Below are 24,120 nucleotides of genomic sequence, written 5' to 3'. Positions count from 1 at the left end.
ATAGTTAGTGTTATCCATCCACGCTGTGAGATATCATTAATAGTTAGTGTTATCCATCCACGTTGTGAGATATCATTAATAGTTAGTGTTATCAATCCACGTTGTGAGATATCATTAATAGTTAGTGTTATCCATCCACGTTGTGAGATATCATTAATAGTTAGTGTTATCCATCCACGTTGTGAGATATCATTAATAGTTAGTGTTATCCATCCACGTTGTGAGATATCATGAATAGTTAGTGTTATCCATCCACGTTGTGAGATATCATTAATAGTTAGTGTTATCCATCCACGTTGTGAGATATCATTAATAGTTAGTGTTATCCATCCACGTTGTGAGATATCATTAATAGTTAGTGTTATCCATCCACGTTGTGAGATATCATTAATAGTTAGTGTTATCCATCCACGTTGTGAGATATCGTTAATAGTTAGTGTTATCCATCCACGTTGTGAGATATCATTAATAGTTAGTGTTATCCATCCACGTTGTGAGATATCATTAATAGTTAGTGTTATCCATCCACGTTGTGAGATATCATTAATAGTTAGTGTTATCCATCCACGTTGTGAGATATCATTAATAGTTAGTGTTATCCATCCACGTTGTGAGATATCGTTAATAGTTAGTGTTATCCATCCACGTTGTGAGATATCATTAATAGTTAGTGTTATCCATCCACGTTGTGAGATATCATTAATAGTTAGTGTTATCCATCCACGTTGTGAGATATCATTAATAGTTAGTGTTATCCATCCACGTTGTGAGATATCATTAATAGTTAGTGTTATCCATCCACGTTGTGAGATATCATTAATAGTTAGTGTTATCCATCCACGTTGTGAGATATCATTAATAGTTAGTGTTATCCATCCACGTTGTGAGATATCGTTAATAGTTAGTGTTATCCATCCACGTTGTGAGATATCGTTAATAGTTAGAGTTATAAATCCAGTCGTAAATTAGAAGACGATGGACGAAGAACATTTTTAGCACAATAAAACAATAGACAAAAAACATCTCCCCAAAAGATGCACCTTTAAAACACACAGGATGCCAACACAAGGAATCAGCTTAAAGTCAACTACAGTAGCCTATGTGCCGCACAAATCAAATGAGATGCAAAATGTTAGAAAGCGGTGCTGTTAGTTAACGGTGCCTGTTGTTATGCTTCAGTGTGTGTGAGAGAAAACCAAACCAAACTCGTAGCAGGCAGCAAGCAGGCTGTGAGAGTTATTTTTTACACACCAAGGCATGTTGCCTAACATCAGATGACCTCAGACGACCTCTCTGAGATCAAGGCTATCCTATCCCCAGTACCTGCCAGTAAGTTGTGAGGGGTCTGGTATCATTAGTACCTGACAGTTGTGGTGCAGGGATGAGGGGTGTAAACTACACTGACCTGACAGAGCGGAAGCAGAAGCTGATCCCTGGTAGCTCCCCTCCTCTCCGTGCTCCTCGTGCTCAGAGGCCAGGCCCAGAGCCCCGCTGGCACTCTCCAGCCTCTTTCTCAGGTCGTAGTCATGGTCCCACTCCAGGGGGATGGAGTCCATGCTGGCTGGGGTGCCCATGCCCGAGCGCTCAGCCCCAGTACGGAGGGGGGCAGTCAGGGAGGGCAGAGGGGAGCTCAGGCAGTCTCCAAGACGTTCACTCCAGGGAATGCTGGACAGGTCCCCAGGTTCATCCAGTTCAATCTCCTTGTCCGAGAATGACACATCGTACTCTTCTCCTGTCAGCTGGAAGAGGAGGGATGGGAGGTTAAGGTATACCTACGAGACAGTCAAAAAAGACCGTCAGCATCAAAATGAAAAGAACAAGGGCTCAGTAGACGTCATCCCCGGGCTCACCGGTAGTCGGATCAGCTTCTTATAGTAACGCTCTACGCGTCCAAACACCTCCTGGTAGTATCTCCGCAGCTCCTCCAGCTCCTCCTCTATAACAGCAGCGTCCAGAGGCTCACTCTTCTGTAGCAGCATCTCTCCCTGGTGGAAGATGTGCTCGACCTTCCCCGTGGTCAGGGAAATCTCCTGCTGGAACGCCTGGTAATCAAAAACAAGCGAGGCAGAGGCCAGACGGAATACAGTGTGTTTTAGGAACATGGTGGTTAGGATACAGTTGAGCCATGGTAGGAGTTTGTATAGTTTTGCTACCCGGTTCCATAGCAGTCAGAAATAGTGATTATATGATTATTTCAATGATTACTGATATAATTCATAGTATAGTCGAGTTATTGAAGAGCGGAAAAATATGTAGGATTATGAGAGAACAATAATCACTTGTGTAAAGAGGCCATCCTTACCCGTAGCTGTTTGATCTTGGCTCGGATGTCACACTCTGAGAAGTGTTCTATGTTGGTGAGCTGCAGGTCCATCTCGGTGAGCCACACCACAACGCTGTCTCTGGCCGTCTCAAACTTCTCACGCTGACTGACAAAGTGCTGGAGAAATCATAAAGACTTCAGCGTACACATCTCTTGCAGCAAAAAAAAATAAATTTATTTGATCTGGAACTTCGTGCAGACACTCCACATGATTCTGCCGACTAGAACCAATGAAATTACTTCCTTGCTGGTATAGTTTCTTTCTGAGAGCAGTACCAACCCTCAGGAGTGTAGAATCCCACTGGGCACAAACATCAATTGAACGTCTATTCTACATTGGTTCAAAGTAATGTCATTGAAATGACGTGGAAATAACGTTGATTCAGCCAGTGTGTGCCAAGTGGGATTGGACTGTATACACCATACTTTCTGTTGTGTTACAGCTGCTCAACGAGGCCTACTCTGGATGTGACTCTGTACCTTGAGCCTGCGGAGGATGGAGGCCACCCTCTTCTGCAGGTTATCCCAGCGCTGGTTCCCGTCGTGGGACATTTCCCGGAGGCGACAGGAGGAGTCTGTGCGGTTCTCCCTGGCCAGATGGCGGTACTGTTTATTGATCGTCTCCAGCTGGGTCAGGCTCTCATGGGACTGACACTGAAATGCCTGGAACACACACACAAATATAACCAACACATTTAGAATCAAAAAGAGACAAGTTGCTTGAAAATTTCATTGACCATTTAATTGATCAATTTATTATTCAGGGATGAGTTATGAGTTTTGTCCATGTAAAGGGCATTCTGAAAGTGTTCAGACCACTTGACTTTTTCCACATTTTGTTACGTCTCACCCTTATTCTGAAATGTATTGTTAGTTTTCCCCCCTCATCAATCTACACACAATACCTCATAAAGACAAAAAAATAGGTTTTCAGAAATGTTTGCAAATGTACCTAAGTATTCAGACCCTTTACACAGTAGTTTGTTGAAGCACCTTTGGCAGCGATTACAGACTCTAGTCTTCTTGGGTATGAAGCTACAAGCTTGCCACACCTATATTTGGGGAGATTCTCCCATTTTTCTCTGCAGATCCTCTCAAGCTCTGTCAGGTTGGATGGGGAGTGTCGCTGCACAGTTATTTTCATGTCTCTCCAAAAATGTTCGATCAGGTTCAAGTCTGGGCTCTGGCTGGGCCACTCAAGGACATTCAGAGACTTGTCCCAAGTTGTCCTTTTGGAAGGTGAAACTTCACAGCAGTCTGAGGTTCTGACAGCTCTGGAGCAGGTTTTCATCAAGGATCTCTCTGTACTTTGCACCGTTCATCTTTCCCTCGACCCTGGCAAGTCTCCCAGTCCCTGCCACTGAAAAACATCCCCACAGCATGATGCTGTCACCACCATGATTCACCGTATGGATGGTGCCAGTTTTCCTCCAGACGTGACTCTTGGCATTCAAACCAAAGAGTTCAATCTTCGTTTCATCAGACCAGATACTCTTGTTTCCCATGGTCTGAGAGTCCTTTAGGTGCCTTTTGTCAAACGCCAAGCGGGATGGCCTGTGCCTTCTACTGAGGAGGGGTTTCCGTCTGGCCACTACCATAAAGGCCTGATTGGTGGAGTGCTGCAGAGGTTATCCATCTGGAAGGTTCTTCCATCTCCACAGAGGAACTCTGGAGCTCTGTCAGAGTGACCATTGGGTTCTTGGTCACCTCCCTGACCAAGGCCTTCTCCCCCGATTGTTCAGTTTTGCCGGGCGGCCAGCTCTAGCAAGAGTCCATCTGGTGGTTTCAAACTTCTTTCATTTAAGAATGATGGAGGCCACTGTGTTCTTGGGGACCTTCAATGCTGCAGACATTTTTTGGTACCCTTCCCCAGATCTGTTCCTCGACAATCCTGTCTCGGAGCCTGACTAGGGACAATTCCTTCGACCTCAGGGCTTGGTTTTTGCTCTGCCATGCAGTCAACTGTGAGACCATATATAGACAGGTACAGTTGAAGTCGGAAGTTCACATACACCTTAGCCAAATACATGTAAACTCAGTTTTTTACAATTCCTGACATTTAATCCTAGTAAAAATTCCCTGTCTTAGGTCAGTTAGGATCACCACTTTATTTTAGGAATATGAAATGTCAGAATAATAGCAGAGAGAATGATTTATTTCAGCTTGTATTTCTTTCATCACATTCCCAGTGGGTCAGAAGTTTACATACACTCAATTAGTATTTGGTAGCATTGCCTATAAATTGTTTCACTTGGGTCAAACGTTTCGGGTAGCCTTCCACATGCTTCCCATAGTAAGTTGGGTAAATTTTGGCCCATTCCTCCTGACAGAGCTGGTGTAACTGAGTCAGGATGGTAGGCCTGCTTGCTCACACGCTTTTTCAGTTCTGCCCACACAATTTCTATAGGATTGAGGTCAGGGCTTTGTGATGGCCACTCCAATACCTTGACTTTGTTGTCCTTAAGCCATTTTGCCACAACTTTGGAAGTATGCTTGGGGTCATTGTCCATTTGGAAGACCCATTTGCGACCAAGCTTTAACTTCCTGACTGATGCCTTGAGATGTTGCTTCAATATATCCACATCATTTTCCTTTCTCATGATGCCATATATTCTGTGAAGTGCACCAGTCCCTCCTGCAGCAAAGCACCCACACAACATGATGCTGACACCCCCATGCTTCATGGTTGGGATGGAATTCTTCGGCTTGCAAGCCTCCCCCTTTTTCCTCCAAACATAACGATAGTCATTATGGTCAAACAGTTCTATTTTTGTTTCATCAGACCAGGGGACATTTCTCCAAAAATGTCCCCATGTGTAGTTCCAAACGTTTGTCTGGCTTTTTTATGGCGGTTTTGGAGCAGTGGCTTCTTCCTTGCTGAGCGGCCTTTCAGGTTATGTCGATATAGGACTCATTTTTACTGTGGATATAAATACTTTTGTACCTGTTTCCTCCAGCATCTTCACAAGGCCCGTTGCTGTTATTCTGGGATTGGTTTGCACTTTTCGCACCAAAGTACGTTCATCTCTAGGAGACAGAACGCGTCTCCTTCCTGAGCGGTATGACAGCTGCGTGGTCCCATGGTGTTTATACTTGCGTACTATTGTTTGTACAGCTGAACGTTGTACCTTCAAGCGTTTGGAAATTGCTCCCAAGCATGAACCAGACTTGTGGAGGTCTACAATTTTTTTCTGAGATCTTGGCTGATTTCTTTTGATTTTCCCATGATGTCAAGCAAAGAGGCACTGAGTTTGAAGGTAGGCCTTGAAATACATCCACAGGTACACCTCCAATTGACTCAAATGATGTCAATTAGCCCATCAGAAGATTCTAAAGCCATGCCATAATTTTCTGGAATTTTCCAAGCTGTTTAAAGGAACAGTCAACTTAGTTTGTGTAAACTTATGACCCACTGGAATTGTGATACAGTGAATTATAAGTGAAATAATCTGTCTGTAAACAATTGTTGGAGAAATTACTTGTGTCATGCACAAAGTAGATGTCCTAACCGACTTGCCAAAACTATAGTTTGTTAACAAGACATTTGTGGAATGGTTTAAAAACTGTGTATGTAAAAAAGTGTATGTAAACTTCCGACTTCAACTGTATGTGCCTTTTCCAAATCATGTCCAATCAAATGAATTTCCCACAGGCGGACTCCAATCAAGTTGTAGAAATATCTCAAGGATGATCAATGGAAACTGGATCTCAATTTTGAGTCTCATAGCAAAGGATCTGAATGCTTATGTAAATAAGGTGTTTCTGTTTTTATTTATTTATTTATAAATTTGCAAACATTTCTAAAAACCTGCATTTGTTTTGTCATTATAGGGTATTGTGTGTAGATTGATCAAATAAATGTAATCTATTTTAGAATAAGGCTGTAACGTAAACAAAATGTGGAAAAAGTCAATGGGTCTGAATACTTTCTCGAATGCACTGTATGTACTGTATATGAAAGGAGAATATAGTGGTTATATCCAACTAGGACTAGGTGGTTTGTAGTAGCATGTCTGTACCTCAAACTTCTTGAGTTCTTCCTTGGCCACTGTGTACAGTACTCCTGAAGAGTTGGGTAGAGCAGCGGTCTTCTCTGAGGTCACTAGCCACTCCTCAAAACGCATAAAGTCTTCTATGATCTTCTGCCATAAACGCCATGTCTCTTCAATCCTTAGACATTAAAACGATATGGACAGTTTAAGTTGTGGTGAGAGCCTATATCACAAGTACATGTTTCCAAATTTACCAAACCTAGAATTACATTCCTGCACTTGTTGATAGTCTTGAAAGTAAAAAATCTGACTACTTTAGAAACTACAGCGTCTAAATCCTAAATTTAGCGTGTCTCGTACTTGAGCCTCCTCTCCATGGACAGGGCACAGATTCTCCTCCAGCGTCGATCCAGGTTCCTGGTGGTCTGCTGGATGGAATCACACTCTGTGTCCGTGGCACAGACGTCACCGTCGTGTAACAACACCTCACACAGGTTCAACGCAGACGCCACACTTGTGCTGTGCTTCTCTATGTCACGCTGAAGCTCCTGGGTGGACGGAGAGAAAGATGGAAGGATGTTATCTTATATTATGGTACAGAAAGAGGATGTTGATCTTCATCTTTTTTAGAATCAAGAAGCCTACTAAGACTTTTCAATAAGCCTACCTCTATTGTACTGTCTATAAGCCTGTCTGCTGGGAACTAAACAGGGATCAATAAAATACCAGCATCAACAACTGTTATTGATTATGTAGCTGTATCAGTGGCGGCTCACTTTTTGGAAGCGAACCACTCGATTTCGCCCCTACGTTATATGGCCATCGAACATGTCACCCTCCCTAGGAGAGGGGGTGACCTTGACAATTTATTGTTAAAATGAGAGGCTGCCTGGATCTTTAATTTAAAAACCCTTGCTCCCTTCGGTCTCAACGTAGACTTTGATCTGAAGCCATTCTTGTGATTATTGTGATTTTGCCTTTCATTATAAATGTTTATAGGCTTATGTAGCCAAATTGTATCTATTATCGTATGCTATCCATTCATGTTTTTGTAAGTTCCTCTTATATCTGAGAATTAACCAATGATATCAGGCCACACCCGGTCATGATTGCAGACACCTGTTTGTGTTCTTTAACAATTTAGAAACTATTCACCCCGCAGTGTTTGTCATCATACCCTGATGAAGACAGCTTGTCTGTCAAAACTTTGGTTATTAGGTTATTCAATTATTGCATCTGAGCTCGTAGAGTGTGCGTCTCTTCCTTTTTTTTCAAGTATCAATAGCTATACCAGGGGGTGTACGTTACAATGTGTTTCAAAGTACCCACAGCCCACTGATGAGGTAGCCTGGTGGTCCCAGGTCTGTTTGTGCTGTCTTACCAACTGCTACAGATGTAGGATCTAATTTGATCACTCTTTTTTTGCCAAGAAAGTTCCTGCACAGCAGGAAATGAGAACTTGTAGTGTGTTTAAAAAGGCTTCTAAAGTTCATAATTTACACTCTAAAATGTCAGACTTAATTTGTCCTTATGAAAAATGTATCAACCCTTTCAAAACATTTCATTAATAACAATCCACATAATAATTCACATTTGCTGTTGCTGCAGAATTATTTTCCTGCTGTAGAAATCTGTCTCAAATTAAGATACTACATCTGTATGACCGTTGCAGTGACAAGGAGTTGGTGAGACAACATAAACAGACCACCAGGCTACTGACACAGTATTTACCTGCTGCAGGTCCAGCTTCCGCTGTATCTCCTGGGAGTCACAGGTGTCGTATAGGATGGGTCTGGACAGCTCCGTCTCTATGTGGGTCAGCCAGGACCGCAGACTAATCATGTTCTTATCCAGCTGCTGCACTGCCACCAGAGTCTCCCTCAGCTTCTTCAACCTGCCAGTGGGATACACAATAGTTGTTTTAGAAAAACATACACAACGCAGTAGATTCCTGGTGATAAAGCACCTAAAGACAATTAACAAACAATTAACAACGTCATTAAATCGCTTCTTTCCACTCATTGTTTTTATTTAACTTAACCAAGAAGTCACATTGAGTACAGATTGTGCTAAGTACTGTACACTGAGAAAGCCAGAGTGTTTCTGACAGCCAAGGAAAAGGTTGCATCAAAGCAAACATTAATGTCAATGGCCCTTTGGGACACAAGTGTGTGTACAGTGTGTCCATGTACTTCCTTTCCCACACGCACACAGCCGTAGTATCCTTACCTGGCTCCGATGAGGTCCAGCAGGTGTTGCCAGCGCTCGCCCACCATGCTGAGTTTGTGTTCTATCTCAGATGCCTTGTTCTCATGGCTGGCCTTGGCCAGTCTCTCCCCCAGCTGGTACAGCTGCTGCTTGTTCTCCTGAGCCACCGCTATCTCCTCATAGTAGTCCTGAGAGAGGAGGGGTAGACACACTTTAGAGCGGTTTGAGTACAGCGGAAATACAGTAGTCAGACCCGGTGGAAAACGAATGGTATATTTGGAATGAAATACTATTGAAAGAGCGATCAACTGCCACAACAAATTATAACACAAGCCTGTATTCCTAGAGTAGAGTAGATCAGAGTAGAGTATAACAGAGTACAGAAGAGTACATCAGAGTAGAGTATAACAGAGTAGAGTATAACAGAGTACAGAAGAGTATATCAGAGTAGAGTATAACAGAGTAGAGTATAACAGAGTAGAGTATAACAGAGTACAGTAGAGTACATCAGAGTAGAGTATAACAGAGTAGAGTAGATCAGAGTAGAGTATAACAGAGTAGAGTATAACAGAGTACAGAAGAGTATATCAGAGTAGAGTTTAACAGAGTAGAGTATAACAGAGTACAGTAGAGTAGATCAGAGTAGAGTATAACAGAGTAGAGTATAACAGAGTAGAGTACAGTAGAGTACAGTAGATCAGAGTAGAGTATAACAGATCAGAGTAGAGTAGAGTACAGTAGTACAGTTCAATGGGATATCTGTCTAAAACTAAAACATTAATGAAAAGTTATGCATACTGTAGGTTAAGTTTCTGTTGGAGTTTACCTTGCGTAGCTTCTCGATCATCTCCTCGATTCTGACGTCTCCATTCTGAGAGACCTTGCTCTCCATTTGGGTAAGCCAATCACAGAGCTCCCTGTTCTTCTCCTTAAACACAGCCCACTCACTCAGCTTCTCACCCACCTGCTGCTGCCGCAGGGATAGCTATGGAGAGAAAGAGACAGTAAGATACAGATACATTGAAACTCACACGTTGTAAATACATAAATACTCATTTATGAATAATTCACCATGGTAAGGATAATTGTTAGCTGCACAGATAAATAAATTAACTTTTCCCCATAAAAAATAAACATACACAACTACCGGTGCTAGGTAATATGCATAGATTTAGCAGAACCGCAATGAAGAGGTACTGCAGCAGTAGATGTCTAGAGTTGTTGCTTGACGTAATAGATCTAGCACAGTGTTTCCTGTCACTAGCTGGTCTCTGGTCAACATACTCATATAAAACACTGGATGTTGTTTGAAGGGGGAGGCATCCTGCACTGTTTTGTATTGAGATTTCTCTCTACCTCAGACTTAGTTGCACGCATACCCCTTTCTACATTTGCATACGGCCCAGTGCAGAGCCTGGATGCCAGATCTGTTTCTGCTATCTTGCCAACTCTCTTGCGACTAGGTGAAACATCTGTTGATGCGCCCTTGAGCAAGGCACTTAACCATAGTTCATAGTTCTGGATAAGTGTCTGCTGAATGACAAAAATTCCACAATTTAGTCAGTGCAAGCCTGAATGATTTACCCTTGTCCTACTGTATGTAGTGGAGCATTGGGACCTCATGTCATTACAACTTAAAATGACTGCTCTTGTCTCTGTTGCCAGACACGCCACCTACAGATGCTGTATCTTAATTTGATCGTCCTTTTGCTGAAGGAATTTTCCTGCACTTCTAACAAATGCAAACTTGTAGTGTATTCGAGGTATAAAAAGGCTTCTAAAGTTTGTAATTTCCACTTGAAAATGTCAGACTTTATTGTATCAACCCCTATAAAAAAAATATTATGTTAATTATAAATCACATAACAATATACTTTTCCTTTTGCTGCAGGATTATTGTCCTGTTGTGTGGAACCTTCTCAAATTAAGATACAGGACCTGTATTTTGGCAGAGACTGCTTCTCCTAACATGAACATATATTTATTTATATGTGTGTTGATTTGATATGGAGAAATAGTCGTGAAAGGGAGGAGAGAGAGTGCTGAAAGAGCAGTGGGCTGGATTCAAACTGTGCTGCCAGTACAGCAACATATTCAACAGCCATATAGTACCTGGTGACAGATCTCCTCCCACTGGCGGTGCAGAAGCTCCATGCGTTCCTGTAGAACAGACAGGTCCTCAGCACTGATGTAGCTAGACAGGGACTCCCTCAGCACCGTCAGGTGGGCTAGGTCTTCTGTCCAGCCGTCAAACGTCTTCTCCAAGTCCTGGTCATGGGAGAAGAGAATGTTATCAGCTACTTTCGTTGACCTAAAGCAGGTTTATTCTTAGCCATAATGACCTTAGCAGATGCAGAACACCTTGGTTTGAAGGCATATTTAACTGATGTAATTACAGACAAACTCAATCGGCACCTCAATGGGTTTGATCTTATTACATCACAACATTCCTTCAACATTCTTCCAACATTCCCCACGGATGCCAGGAGCTGTTTACTGCTCTGTGCAGTACTGAACATGTGATAGACATAATAGGTACACTACCGTTCAAAAGTTTGGGGTCACTTAGAAATGTCCTTGTTTTTCAAAGAAAAGCAAAACAATGTTGTCCATTAAAATAACATCAAATTGATCAGAAATACACTGTAGACATGTATTTCTGATGTTGTAAATAATGTTGTAAATGACAAACGGCAGATTTGTTTATGAAATATCTACATAGGCATACAGAGGCCCATTGTTGTTCTGATCAGCAACCATGGGGCGGCAGGGTAGCCTAGTGGTTAGAGCGTTGGACTAGTAACCGGAAGGTTGTGAGTTCAAACCCCTGAGCTGACAAGGTACAAATCTGTCGTTCTGCCCCTGAACAGGCAGTTAACCCACTGTTCCCAGGCTGTCATTGAAAATAAGAATTTGTTCTTAACTGACTTGCCTGGTTAAATAAAGGTAAAATAAAAAAATAAAAAATCACTCCTGTGTTCCAATGGCATGCTGTGTTAGCTAATCCAAGTTTATAATTTTTTTTAAAGGCTAATTGATCATTAGAAAACCCCTTTGCAATTATGTTAGCACAGCTGAAAACTGTTGTTCTGATTAAAGAACCATTAAAACTGGCCTTCTTTAGACTAGTTGAGTATCTGGAGCATCAGCATTTGTGGGTTCGATTACAGGCTCAAAATGGCCAGAAACAAATTTCTTTCTTCTGAAACTCATCAGTCTATTCTTGTTCTGAGAAATGAAGGCTATTCCATGTGAGAAATTGCCAAGAAACTGAACATCACGTACAATGCTGTGTACTACTCCCTTCACAGAGCAGCGCAAACTGTCTCTATCCAGAATAGAATGAGGAGTGAGAGGCCCTGGTGCACAACTGAGCAAGAGGACAAGTACATTAGAGTGTCTAGTTTAAGAAACAGACGCCTCACAAATCCTCAACTGGCAGCTTCATTAAATCGTACCCGCAAAACACCTGTCTCGACGTCAACAGTGAAGAGGCGACTCCGGGATGCTGGCCTTTTAGGCAGAGCTCCTCTGTCCAGTGTCTGTGTTCTTTGCCAATCTTAATCTTTTATTTTTATTGGCCAGTCTGAGATATGGCTTTTGCAACTCTGCCTAGAAGGCCAGCATCCCAGAGTCGCCTCTTCACTGTTGATGTTGAGACTGGTGTTTTGCGGGTACTATTTAATGAAGCTACCAGTTGAGGACGTTTCTAAGTGACCCCACTTTTGAACGGTAGTGTAGGTCATTGGAGTGACAGGCTGCCGTGATCAGCAGATTAAGTGTACATAATTTTGTCTATATTCTGTCTGTGTATTCTGCTTATTGTAAGGCGATGTCAGCATCACTTCACCAGTTCAAATTCACAGTACATGTAAATGTACTTGGCGGATAAAGGTGATTCTGAGTGAAGGAAAAACATGGTACTCTTGTATTTTTTCAATTGTTTGCATGCATGGCTCCTTTGCGAAAGAGACCTTGGTCTCATGGATAGAGCTTGGTCTCCCTATGAAAATAACGGCAAAATAAACACAAATAAAATGTATTATGTTAGATGGTATATGAGTCACTTCAGTATGTGTCTCCATGAGCTGTATTGAGCAGGTTGCAGATCTAAAGTTACCTTGCATCGCATCTGTTCCGCTTGTAAGTCCTCGTGGTGATCAGGGATGGACTGAGAGAACTGCCGTTTCAACTTCCTCAGCTTCTCCAGAGAACCCTCGATGCCTCTCTCACATGTCTCCCAGTCCTGTAGATGACATACAGGCACAATGTGTCACTACGTTGTTGTGTTCACAATTAGGTATCAATCATCAATAAATCAATCAAACGTAGAGCTAAATTTGTGTTTAACTTCTTATGGCTGGGGGGCAGTATTGAGTAGCTTGGATGAATAAGTTTCCCAAAGTAAATGGCCTGCTCCTCAGTCTCAGTTGCTAATATATGCATATTATTATTAGTATTGGATAGAAAACACTCTGAAGTTTCTAAAACTGTTTGAATGATGTCTGTGAGTATAACAGATCTCATATGGCAGGCAAAATCCCAAGGAGAAATCAAAACAGGAAGTGAGAAATCTGAGCTTTGTATGTATTCACCAGAGTCCCCAATGAAATCCCCTTGAGATATTAATGATGTTGCACTGCCTAGGGGTTCCACTAGATTTCAACCATCAATAGAAATTTGAATGAGACTTCTACGTTGTTGTGGGAGTGAATGAGAGCAGAATGTATCAGGTGTCTGAGAAGCAGCCATTTTGTGATCACGCTTATTCCTCATGGTACCCACTTGCGTTCCATTGCTCATGAAGACACGAAGGAATACTCCGGTTGGAACTTTATTGAAGCTATATGTTAAAAACATCCTAATGATTGATTCTGTACTTAGTTTGATATGTTTCTTCGACCTGTAATATAACTTTTTTTAAGTTGTTGTCCGATGTAACACTGACCAGAATGAGTGTTTGGATATGTATACCAAACGCGCTAACAAAAGAAGGTATTTGGACATAAATAACGGATATTATCAAACAAAACAAACATTTATTGTGGACCTGGGATTCCTGGAGTCCTTTCTGATGTAGATCATCAAAGGTAAGGGAATATTTATCATGTCATTTCTTGTTTATGTCGACGCCATCGTTGCGTCTATCGTGATTTTTACTTCTGAGCGCCGTCTTAGATTATTGCATGGGTTTCTTTTTCCGTAAAGTTTTAAAAAAATCTGACACAGCGGTTGCATTAACTTCTTAAGGTATAGGGGGCAGCATTTTCACTTTTGGATAACTAGCGTGCCCAATTTCAACTTCCTGCTACTCATGCCAAGAATATAAGATATGCATGTTATAGGTAGATTTGGACAGAAAACACTCTGAAGTTTCTAAAACTGTTCGAATCATGTCTGTGAGTATAACAGAACTTATGTAGCAGGCAAAACCCCGAGGACTAACTGTTCAGATTTTTTTCTTAGGTCTCGGTCTGTTCATTGTGTTCTCATTGGCAAACAATATTTCTTAGGAACTTGTTTTCAGTTCCTACCGCTTCCAATGGATGTTACCAGTCTTTGAAATTTGGTTGAGGTTATTCCTTTGTGAAATGAAGAAGTCCGGCCATCTAGGAAATGGGTAACACTGTTAAGAGTTGCGTTAGACTTGAAAAGTAGCGTTAGTTTCCTCTCGTCCTCTATTCAAAACAAATAGACCCGTCTTCAATTTGATCGATTATTAACGTTTAAAAATACCTAATGTTGTATTACAAAAGAAGTTTGAAATATTTTGTAGTGACGTTGCGCATTTTGGAAGCTGTTTTTTTCAGGATCAAACAGGACAAATAAATTGACATTTTGGATATATATGGACGGAATTAATCGAACAAAAGAACTAATTGTGATGTTTATGGGACATATTGGAGTGCCAACAAAAGAAGCTTGTCAAAGGTAAGGCATGTTTTATATTTTATTTCTGTGTTTTGTGTAGCGCCTGTCTACTCATCCCCAGAAGATAAGATATGCATACTATTAGTATATTTTTATAGAAAACACTCTGAAGTTTCTGAAACTGTTTGAATCATGTCTGTGAGTATAACAGAACCTATTTAGCAGGCGAAACCCAGAGGACAAACCATTCAGGTTTTTTTGGGGGGGTCACTCTCTTTTCAATGGGGTTTCATTGGGAATCCAGATTTCTAAGGGACCTTGCTGCAGTTCCCATTGCTTCCACTGGATGTCAACAGTCTTTAGAAATTGGTTGAGGTTATTCCTTTGTGTAATGAAGAAGTACGACCATCTTGAACGAGGGTCACTTGAAGTGTACTGTTAGATAGAGGCGCATGACCAGAAAGCATGCTACAGTTTGTTTTCTTCCTGTATTGAACACAGATCATCCCGTCTTCAATTTATTGATTATTTACGTTAAAAAATACCTAAAGTTGAATTACAAAAGTAGTTTGAAATGTTTTGGCAAAGTTTACAGGTAACTTTTGAGATATTTTGTAGTCACGTTGTTTTTCTGGATCAAACAAATAAATTGACATTTTGGATATATAGCGACGGAATTAATCGAACAAAAGGACCATTTATGATGTTTATGGGACATATTGGAGTGCCAACAAAAGAAGCTTGTCAAAGGTAAGGCATGAATTATATTTTTATTTCTGCATTTTGTGTCGTGCCTGTAGGGTTGAAATATGCTTCTCTCTTTGTTTCTATGGTGCTCTCCTCAGATAATAGCATCGTTTGCTTTTGCCGAAAAGCCTTTTTGAGATCTGACATGTTGGCTGGATTCACAACAAGTTTAGCTTACATTTGCTATCTTGCATGTGTGATTTGCATGTGTGATTTCAAGTTTGATTTTTATAGTAATTTATTTGAATTTGGCGCTCTGCATTTTCACTGGCTTTTTATCCCAGAGAGGTTAAAGGAACAGCTAAAGGTGTGTTTAAAGGAAAAGCTAAAGGTGTGTTTAAAGGAACAGCTAAAGGTGTGTTTAAAGGAACAGCTAAAGGTGTGTTTAAAGGAACAGCTAACGGTGTGTTTAAAGGAACAGCTAACGGTGTGTTTAAAGGAACAGCTAAAGGTGTGTTTAAAGGAACAGCTAAAGGTGTGTTTAAAGGAACAGCTAACGGTGTGTTTAAAGGAACAGCTAACGGTGTGTTTAAAGGAACAGCTAAAGGTGTGTTTAAAGGAACAGCTAACGGTGTGTTTAAAGGAACAGCTAACGGTGTGTTTAAAGGAACAGCTAAAGGTGTGTTTAAAGGAACAGCTAAAGGTGTGTTTAAAGGAAAAGCTAACGGTGTGTTTAAAGGAACAGCTAAAGGTGTGTTTAAAGGAACAGCTAAAGGTGTGTTTAAAGGAACAGCTAACGGTGTGTTTAAAGGAACAGCTAAAGGTGTGTTTAAAGGAACAGCTAAAGGTGTGTTTAAAGGAAAAGCTAACGGTGTGTTTAAAGGTACAGTTTGGTGCAGTGTACCTTGTCCAGCTTGTCCAGCTCACGCCTCTGTTCCTCCAGGCAGATGGTGGCGTGTCTCCAGCGTTCCTGGATGTCTGTGAGCTCTCCCTGCAGAGACACCTCTGCCCTGCTGTCTGCAGATAGGAGCAGCTGTTTCCCAGCTTCTACTGTCAGGATGTAAGAGCCCTGCTGTCGCTGTAGGACCTTCTCCTTTATCTGGGATAACAGGGGATACCGGAAAGTCAGCACATAGCATTAACACTGATCCTAACCATCCACCGTCAGGATGTCAGAGCCCTGCTGTCGCTGTAGGACCTTCTCCTTTATCTGGGATAACAGGGGATACCGGAAAGTCAGCACATAGCATTAACACTGATCCTAACCATCCACCGTCAGGATGTTAGAGCCCTGCTGTCGCTGTAGGACCTTCTCTTTCAGCTGGAGGAACACAGAGGCTGGACAGTTAGAACGTAACCCTGACCCTAATTCAGTGATATTTAAATGTTTTCAACGGTATCTAATGACACAACCTTAAAACAAATTTAAATTTGACATGAACAAATAACCTTCAATTCATTACATTTACTGACTTTGAATACCACTGCCCTAACACTCCACTGTTAGGATGTAGCAGCCCTGCTGCCCCTACAGAACCTTATCCTTCAACTGGGATAACAGAGACATAGGAATATATCAGGATAGTTAGAGCATAACCCTGATCCTAACTCTAACCCTTATCAATGGCTCTAACGTGGTAGCAAACAATAAAGGGGATAGGTGTCAGCCTTGCCTTGTTCCCCGGTAAAGCTGAAAGGGTGAAGATATTGCCATTTGAGGATAAGTACTATACTGTTATCCATTAAATATCTCTCCATCTCCAAAGTCATATAGGTAGTCCCATTCGACACAGTCGTCAGAGAGAGTGAGTTTTGGTATAAATAGTCACAAGTTTTATATCACCAAGAAGAAGGTAGCTAGCTAGGGTCAAGAGGTCATCAGAGTTAGTTGAGCCTAAAATACCTGAACTGCATCCAGCATGGATCTGGCCTGCTGCAGGGGTACGGGCGCCCCAGCCAGTAGGGCTTCGGCGGGGTGTGAGATCTCCACTAGCCATTTCCTCAGCTTCTCTGACATATCCCTGTAACGTTGCCACTGGCGGATCAGGCTGTCGATGATACCCTGCCTTTGCTGGGCGCGACGCACAACGCCCTGCCACTGGTTACTCAACAGCAACAACTTCCGGTTGAATTCATCCCTGCAGGAGAGAGTGGACATTTACAGGCAAGATAAGAACTGAATTAGATGGATATACTGTGCACCAGGTTTTCCCAAACTAGGTCCTGGGCCCCCTCTGGGTGCAGGTTTTGTTCTTTGCCCTAGCACTACACAGCTGATTCAAATAATCCACTCATCATCAAGGTTTGATTATGAGCCCTGGAACCTGCTGTAGAGGACTCATACAAAGCAGACAAGAATGATCAAGTTTATACCAAGGCACTCATCTACAGCTTTGTGAATGATAAGAGCCAAGTACACGTCAAGTTAAGTAAAGTTTTTTTTAAGTGCACCATATGAGTGTCATGATATGTGTATCAACACACTTTACACAATGAGGCAGTGTACTGTACCTGTCATCCACCTGTCCCTGCGCCAGCATCCTCTGGCCATCACTGATTATAGAGTGGAGGATCTGCTGACGGCTGAACATCTCAGCCTGAAATAGCTTTGGAGAAAACACATTCAGATTTCAGATCAGAGTAAGAGCATCTTGGGAAGTGACATAACAGTAATTATTGCATTATAGCAGTCATGATGACTCTATGGAATCCAGACGTCCCAAATCCTAGCATGCAAAGCTGGTTGAAATTATGTAATTATACCTTTAACTTCAGTGGGCAAAAATCAGGGTCACATAGTCTTAACAAATCTACATTGAAACAAAAGTATACACCTCAAACACATGGTTATGGGCTTTAAAAAAAGAAGACACCAAGTACTATGTCAGATATAGAGTTGAAATGTATTACATTTTGAGTTTTCATTCCAAAACTGTACTTTATTTGCAGCACAGAAGAGTGAAATATAACAAAACCGTTTGACATAGAAACACAGGATTATCAGTGTTGACATTTTTTTAAATTAATTTTAAAATTATGAAAAATTTGAATAACATTCCACCCATGGGGTCACTAGAGGGAGTTTTGGTAATTTGACTGCAGGAAAGGGCTACAACCAGATCTCAACCAGAACTGGTTCAGAACTAGTTGTAATCTGGGATGACGTCATAATTCCCCCCATGGTTCACTACTGGGTTATGTTTCCAGCAGGATATCCTCCACCTACTTTGTGCGCTCTCTGCTGCTCCATCAGACTCTGGTAGTTCCCAGAGATCTCCACGGCCAGCTTCTCCTCTGTCTGTACCAGGAACTCCATCCACGTCTCACACTTCTCCAGGAACGTCTGCTGCTGCAGCAGGAATGACTGCAGTTTGCTGAGGAGAGACCAACAACCGAAAATATCAGACCCAAAAACCAAGTCATTGAAATAACGCAGGGCCCGATTCAGAGTTGAAATATGGGGAGAAATTCGGACTTGCACTTAAATCATTAATTGACGTCAATGGGAGACAAAATTCTAGTTACGGATACAGTCAAAATACCTGCCCAATGTCATCAAATTATTTACTGAGCCAACCTTAATCTCTTTGAAAAAAGTTTTTGAAGTTATTTCACGTGATCAAAGTTTTTCATGAACTTACCTGAACCTCTCAGTGGTTTGGGCGTTGGCTGCAGACCAGCTACGGTTAAGGTTCTGCATGCGTTTGATCTCAATGTCGTCGAGAGGAAGCCTGTAGCCCAGCTCGTTGAGACGCTCAAGGTCATGAGCCATGCTACTGAATCTCAAGATCTGTCTCTGTAGGGGGAACAGCACAGAACAGCAGTCTCTCAGTAACATCAACACTTCCTTGAGACACTGCCTCTTTCTCAATTGTCTAACAATCCACCCTCTCCTTGTTTCCTCTCCTTCATTGCTCTGATTTGAAAGAACGGACCATGTAAAGGCTAGCCTAATGAGTTTCCACCATATTGTATTCACCTGTCAAATATTTTCCAATCAGTGAAGATGAGAAAAGGAAACAAGGAAATTAATTGAGAAGTCAGTCATATAAAGTATTGTGGCTAGATACTGTAGATCACAGTGACTTACCTTGAGTTCCTCCATTCGGTCCTGTATGACGGACAGGTCAGAAGAACTGTTGGGATCCTGGATCTTCAGAGCCTCTTCTCCCTCCACCATCCAGCGACCTAAGGAACCCAGCTGCTCACTGAAGGTCTCATAGTCCTGGACTCCCGTCTGCAGGAAAACAAGACATGGATTTATTCAATGATCCTTTATTATATCTCAGTAAGACATACATACATTGTTCAAGGGATCCCTGGTCAAAAGGCATGAACCAATGGCCAATGAAGCAACTGAAAAGTACATTCTTTAGAACATCTCAGTGGCATGAGACACTAATGTCTCAAGGTCTTTGGGATCATAGAGTAAGCAACTGGTAAAATATATCAGGTGAATCAAGTCCTATAGTCCCCCTGTACCTGTAGTGTAGTGAGCTGTCTGCTGAGGGCCTGCTCCACAGTGGCCAGGCGCTGGGTCAGAGAAAGGTGGTCTGACTGGACGGCGGATGCTGTGGAGGTGTCCACCTGTTGCTTCAGCTGATCTCCTAGCTCCTGAATAACCTGTAGAGATGCCTTCACTGGAGCCTGGGCACGAAGCAACTCCTGGAGAAACACCACCATACACCAAAACAGAACACATCTATTATCACAAAGCAATATGACCATATGTCATTTAGTTTTCTGACAAGGATCATTGTTGACCGAAAGCTTAGCGCATTAAACCCTGAAACGTGCATCTGATTCAAGTGTTCCAACAATTATTTTCACAGTGGGCCATATAAGCAAAAAGGCCTTAATAGGAGTTGACAGTATATAGCTCCGTGCTGAGTCCTGTGCGTGTGTAGAACGGTCATTCCAACACCATTCCTACTCACGCTGCAGTCTTGGATCCAGGTGGAGACCTCCTCGTCTGTGATGTCCTTGGTGCAGGCGGTCTCCAGGAGTCGGTCAGCCTGCTCCTCTTGTAGCTGGACACTGGAGCTACTCTTTCCATACAGCTCCTTGTAGTGCTGCCACAGCTGTAGCAGGGCTTTGCTGCTCTTCAGACGCTCTGAGATCTCTTCCAGGAGACTGCTCCACCTGGACACAACATACATTGATGATCCACATCTTGGATCAATGGATCAATAAAATCTTATTGTTGTTGAATCAACTGATCATGGATGAGACTGCTCCACCTGAGCACAACACAGGTGGTTTGGAACGATGATCACATGACCTTGCCTGAGACCTGAAGACTTAAAAGTCACGGTTCTCACCCACTCATGGACTGCTGGAAGATATGCCCCCATTGTGGTCTTAAAGTGATTCAAATAAACAAACAAACCTAGCGTTGACGTCCTTCAGGGTATTGTTGAGGGAGTCGGACACAGACGGGTGGCACTCATTCAGCAGCTGGTGTGTCACAGAGCCAAACTTCCTCAGACTGCCCTCCTGCTTCTCCAGTTCCTCCTGTAGGCTCTACACAACACAAGTCACAAACACATTAGCCCAAATTTCTCCCGAAGTGTGAACTCCTCCACTCCCCCTCAAAGATGTAGAAGTGTTGGGCTACAGGGTAGACAAAAATATATTTGTAAAAGCCTGTTCATACTGGTATTACCTGGAGACTCTTCACCTGTAGCTGTACAGCCTCCAGGGAGCCGGTGAGGAGGCGGAAACGGGACACAGAGTACCTCCCCTCCATCAGGTAGCCATTCATCTCCTCTGAGGACAACTTGTACAGACTCCACTGGTCCAGCACTGACACCAGGCTGATCTTCAGCTGGCCGATCTGGCGTGGAGCAGAGACGGAGTAGAACAATAGGGTTTACACTTAAAAAGTAGTCCACGGAGCTTAATACATTTTGCAGTTGTGTTTAGTGTTCTTCTGCAACAGGGGATCATCATAGTGAGTGAAGGGTAGTTATAATGGGGCAGTAGCTGAGTGTGTGGTTATAGGTGAGTATGGGGTACTTAGTGGGCTACATCTGTGATTATCACACCTCTCATACAACTCACAGACCAATAATACATTATTTACACTCCATAAAATAGCTCCGCCTACCAGGTGGTCCAGGTTAGCCCAGGTGTGATTGACAGCTTGGAGCGTCTCCATGACGACAGCGCAGGCCTCGTCGGTTTTGTTCTGGATGAGGGCACAGGCCTGCTCCTCCACCCGCTCCACCTCACCCTCCTTCTCCTTCACCTTCTCCTCCATCTCCTGCAGAAGCAGTGGAAAGAGAGAGCAGAGCAACTACTTATTTAGTAGTTAAACTACTATCAGGGAGCAGAGAGCGGTTACAATCAACATGACAAAGATCAAGATTCTTAATTTAAAAAAATGCACATCCAAATTGAAACCCAAAGACATAATATACTGTAAATGTGCAAAAACAAGATAAGAATTATCTAATAAATCAATACAAAGTGCAGCGAATGTTCCTACCTGGCAGTCATTGAGAGCGTTCTGTACGGAGGTTAGGTCCTCTATCCTGGGTTTCCTCTTCAGCCTCCCCTCCTGAGTGAGCAGCCAGGTCTTCAGGCCCTGTATGTTGTTCTCATAGTTCAACCAGGCCTCCAGCAGAGTCTCCAGGAACTGGACCTGACCACGCAACACAGCACAGAGTCACATAATGTACTGAGACAATGAAATAATCCCTGAAACACATAACAGGCTTTGTTTGATCACAAGGCTTTGTCTGTCTCTAGCTGCTCAGAGCGCACAAGAGATTTAGTTCTGGGTACCAAGCTTACATCATCAATTATATAATACAATGAAAGCAGATGAATTCTACATTGACATAATTCAAAGAGCCACACAGTGAATGAGATGTCATACGTAAAAATATGCTTTAATATGAGATTGTTTTTTTATATGATTGTGGTGTAATAGCCAGGGGTTTAAGTTTAACCATGCTCTGGAATACCCATAATGCATCAGGTTACATGTATGTTTATTCTCTTATGTGTGATCTTGTTGCACAACTAATTTCCCTCTCTAACAAATAAAGTTGAAAGTAGACATTTTAAGTTGAGGTTGAAAGTGGTTTATTCTCTCTCTCACCCTCTCCGTGATGAGTCCCTGTAGTAACTGCCAGCGTCGGTTCATTGCTCCCAGCTTCTCGGCAAAGTCTGTCTGGTCGCTGCGCCTGCTCTCCACATCCTGATCACTGATCTGGAGCACAGACTGGTTCACAAAATCCACCGTCAGCTGCTTACAGCGCACATCAACTCTGAAGCCCTGGGGAAGGAGAGAGAGAGAGACCAGGGAGAAGAAGAAGATTACTTTATTGTCCAACAGATATTTGTATGGTTTGGCATTGGGAATGTTCTCAAATCGTTCCAAGAATGTTAAGAAACAGCGTTCTTCTGTGGGAATTTTAGTACTTCAGCATAACGTTCCCTACAGGTTTCCACATGGTTCTAGTTAAGTTCATGTTCTCAGAACGTTCAGAGAACATTAAGAAACAATGTTCTTCAACGGGAATTTCAGTAAGTTTTCTGCAGGTTTCCTCACGGTTCTACTTAAAGTCATGTTTTCAGAACATGAAGAAAACTTTCCATAAAAACCTCAAGAAAACATTAGTAACGTTCAAAGAACGTTCTAAGAATGTTATTTAATAACATACATTTTGTTTTCAGCAATCAACAAAACTCTCTCTAGCCTCTATCTTGTTAAGTGTGTTCAGGTGTGTTGGCCGTGACCACTAATTGGCGACACCTGATCTTAATGAGTGTTGTTTCTTCTGAAATGGGGTCTGTTCGAATAGACTAAAATGAACAGCTTTGTATGAGTAAAAAAAAACATGGCATAATAGCGCAATCTTGGTGGTGCAGGGGGCTAATTCCATGGATAGAGAACAGAAGATCATAGGGTTGAATCTCACTGACACTGTGGCACAATAAAAAAAAGAAATGTGTTTGCATGATTAATGCAGAAGCAAATTAATTTCCATGTGTGCTTGGCGTTCAAAACTGTTAACCCAAAACTAAGCTAGCAGTGTTATTAAAAGTCTTATTGAAACATTCAGTGAAAGTTTTAAGGAAGTTCTTCAAAAACCTCCAATTAACCTTAACATGTTGTTCAAAAACATTCACAACATTTGGAGAATGTTCTCAGAATACAACTTATTTACCTTCAAATAACCTTGAATTTCCATTCTCAGAACATTAATAAACCCCCCTAGGAAAACTTTCAGGGAACCATAGTAAAAATGTTCTCAGAACCTCACTGCAACCTAAAAATGTACGCTCCTAGAACAGGCAAAATTATCACTTCCATTGTCAGAACGTTTAAAAAAACGTGGAAACTTATGGCTTCGTTCTCAGAACCAATGAGAAACCAAAACGGTATGTTTCCACAACTTCCAAGGAACCAAATGTGCTAGCTGTGAGTTTTCTGTTCCTTACCTTGTATTTCTGTAGATAGTCCTGGATGACAGTCGACCCCACGGCTCCTTTCAGGTTCTCTTCGTCCTCTCCAATCACATTCTCCATCAGAGATATCCAGTTGACCAGCTCAGAGATGGCATGCCTAGAGGCTAACTTCTCCATTTGTAACTGAGGAAAAGAAACGGGCTAATAAACACAACTCCTCGTCAAACATCTCATTCCAAAATCATGGGCATTAATATGGATTTGGTCCCCCATTTGCTGCTTTAAACAGCCTCCACTGTTCTGGGAAGGCTATCCACTAGATGTTGGAACATTGCTGCGGGGACTTGCTTCCATGCAGCCACAAGAGCATTAGTGAGGTCAGCACTGATGTTGGGCGATTAGGTCTGTCTCGCAGTCGGTGTTCCAATCCATCTCAAAGGTGTTCGAAGGGGGTTGAGGTCAGGCCAGTCATGTTCTTCCACACCAATCTCGACAAACCATTTCTGTATGGACCTTGTTTCTGCACGAGGGCATTGTCATGCTGAAACAGGAAAGGGTCTTCCCCAAACTGTTGCCACAAAGTTTAAAATAGTTTAAAATGTAATTGTATGCTGTAGC

At 42.2% G+C, this 24,120-nt stretch overlaps 2 protein-coding genes across 3 annotated transcripts in view; both read right to left on the bottom strand.

Moving 5' to 3' along the window:
- LOC110505847 (ensconsin) overlaps positions 1 to 24,120 on the bottom strand; it is a 448,490-nt gene that overhangs the window by 206,728 nt on the left and 217,642 nt on the right. The window lies entirely within an intron of this gene.
- Positions 1 to 24,120, bottom strand: part of LOC110504238 (nesprin-1) — a 181,794-nt gene that overhangs the window by 13,071 nt on the left and 144,603 nt on the right. For both annotated transcript variants that reach the window (XM_036962622.1, XM_036962623.1), the window contains 25 exons: positions 23,536 to 23,685; positions 22,190 to 22,366; positions 21,572 to 21,727; positions 21,191 to 21,346; positions 20,747 to 20,917; positions 20,471 to 20,604; positions 20,019 to 20,223; positions 19,564 to 19,746; positions 19,172 to 19,318; positions 18,723 to 18,877; positions 18,308 to 18,455; positions 17,593 to 17,687; positions 16,985 to 17,219; positions 15,986 to 16,180; positions 12,644 to 12,769; positions 10,636 to 10,791; positions 9,350 to 9,508; positions 8,545 to 8,711; positions 8,047 to 8,209; positions 6,676 to 6,863; positions 6,343 to 6,493; positions 2,804 to 2,986; positions 2,303 to 2,440; positions 1,851 to 2,042; positions 1,406 to 1,739 (listed from right to left, as the gene is read on the bottom strand). In XM_036962622.1, the coding sequence (XP_036818517.1) occupies positions 1,406 to 1,739; positions 1,851 to 2,042; positions 2,303 to 2,440; positions 2,804 to 2,986; positions 6,343 to 6,493; positions 6,676 to 6,863; positions 8,047 to 8,209; positions 8,545 to 8,711; positions 9,350 to 9,508; positions 10,636 to 10,791; positions 12,644 to 12,769; positions 15,986 to 16,180; positions 16,985 to 17,219; positions 17,593 to 17,687; positions 18,308 to 18,455; positions 18,723 to 18,877; positions 19,172 to 19,318; positions 19,564 to 19,746; positions 20,019 to 20,223; positions 20,471 to 20,604; positions 20,747 to 20,917; positions 21,191 to 21,346; positions 21,572 to 21,727; positions 22,190 to 22,366; positions 23,536 to 23,685 (4,264 nt within the window). The remainder of the gene's footprint in view (positions 1 to 1,405; positions 1,740 to 1,850; positions 2,043 to 2,302; positions 2,441 to 2,803; positions 2,987 to 6,342; positions 6,494 to 6,675; positions 6,864 to 8,046; positions 8,210 to 8,544; positions 8,712 to 9,349; positions 9,509 to 10,635; positions 10,792 to 12,643; positions 12,770 to 15,985; positions 16,181 to 16,984; positions 17,220 to 17,592; positions 17,688 to 18,307; positions 18,456 to 18,722; positions 18,878 to 19,171; positions 19,319 to 19,563; positions 19,747 to 20,018; positions 20,224 to 20,470; positions 20,605 to 20,746; positions 20,918 to 21,190; positions 21,347 to 21,571; positions 21,728 to 22,189; positions 22,367 to 23,535; positions 23,686 to 24,120) is intronic.

This window comes from Oncorhynchus mykiss, chromosome 25 (assembly GCF_013265735.2).
Source record: "Oncorhynchus mykiss isolate Arlee chromosome 25, USDA_OmykA_1.1, whole genome shotgun sequence".
In the NCBI taxonomy this organism is placed as follows: Eukaryota; Metazoa; Chordata; class Actinopteri; order Salmoniformes; family Salmonidae; genus Oncorhynchus; species Oncorhynchus mykiss.
This window is presented reverse-complemented; position numbering and strand designations above follow the sequence as displayed.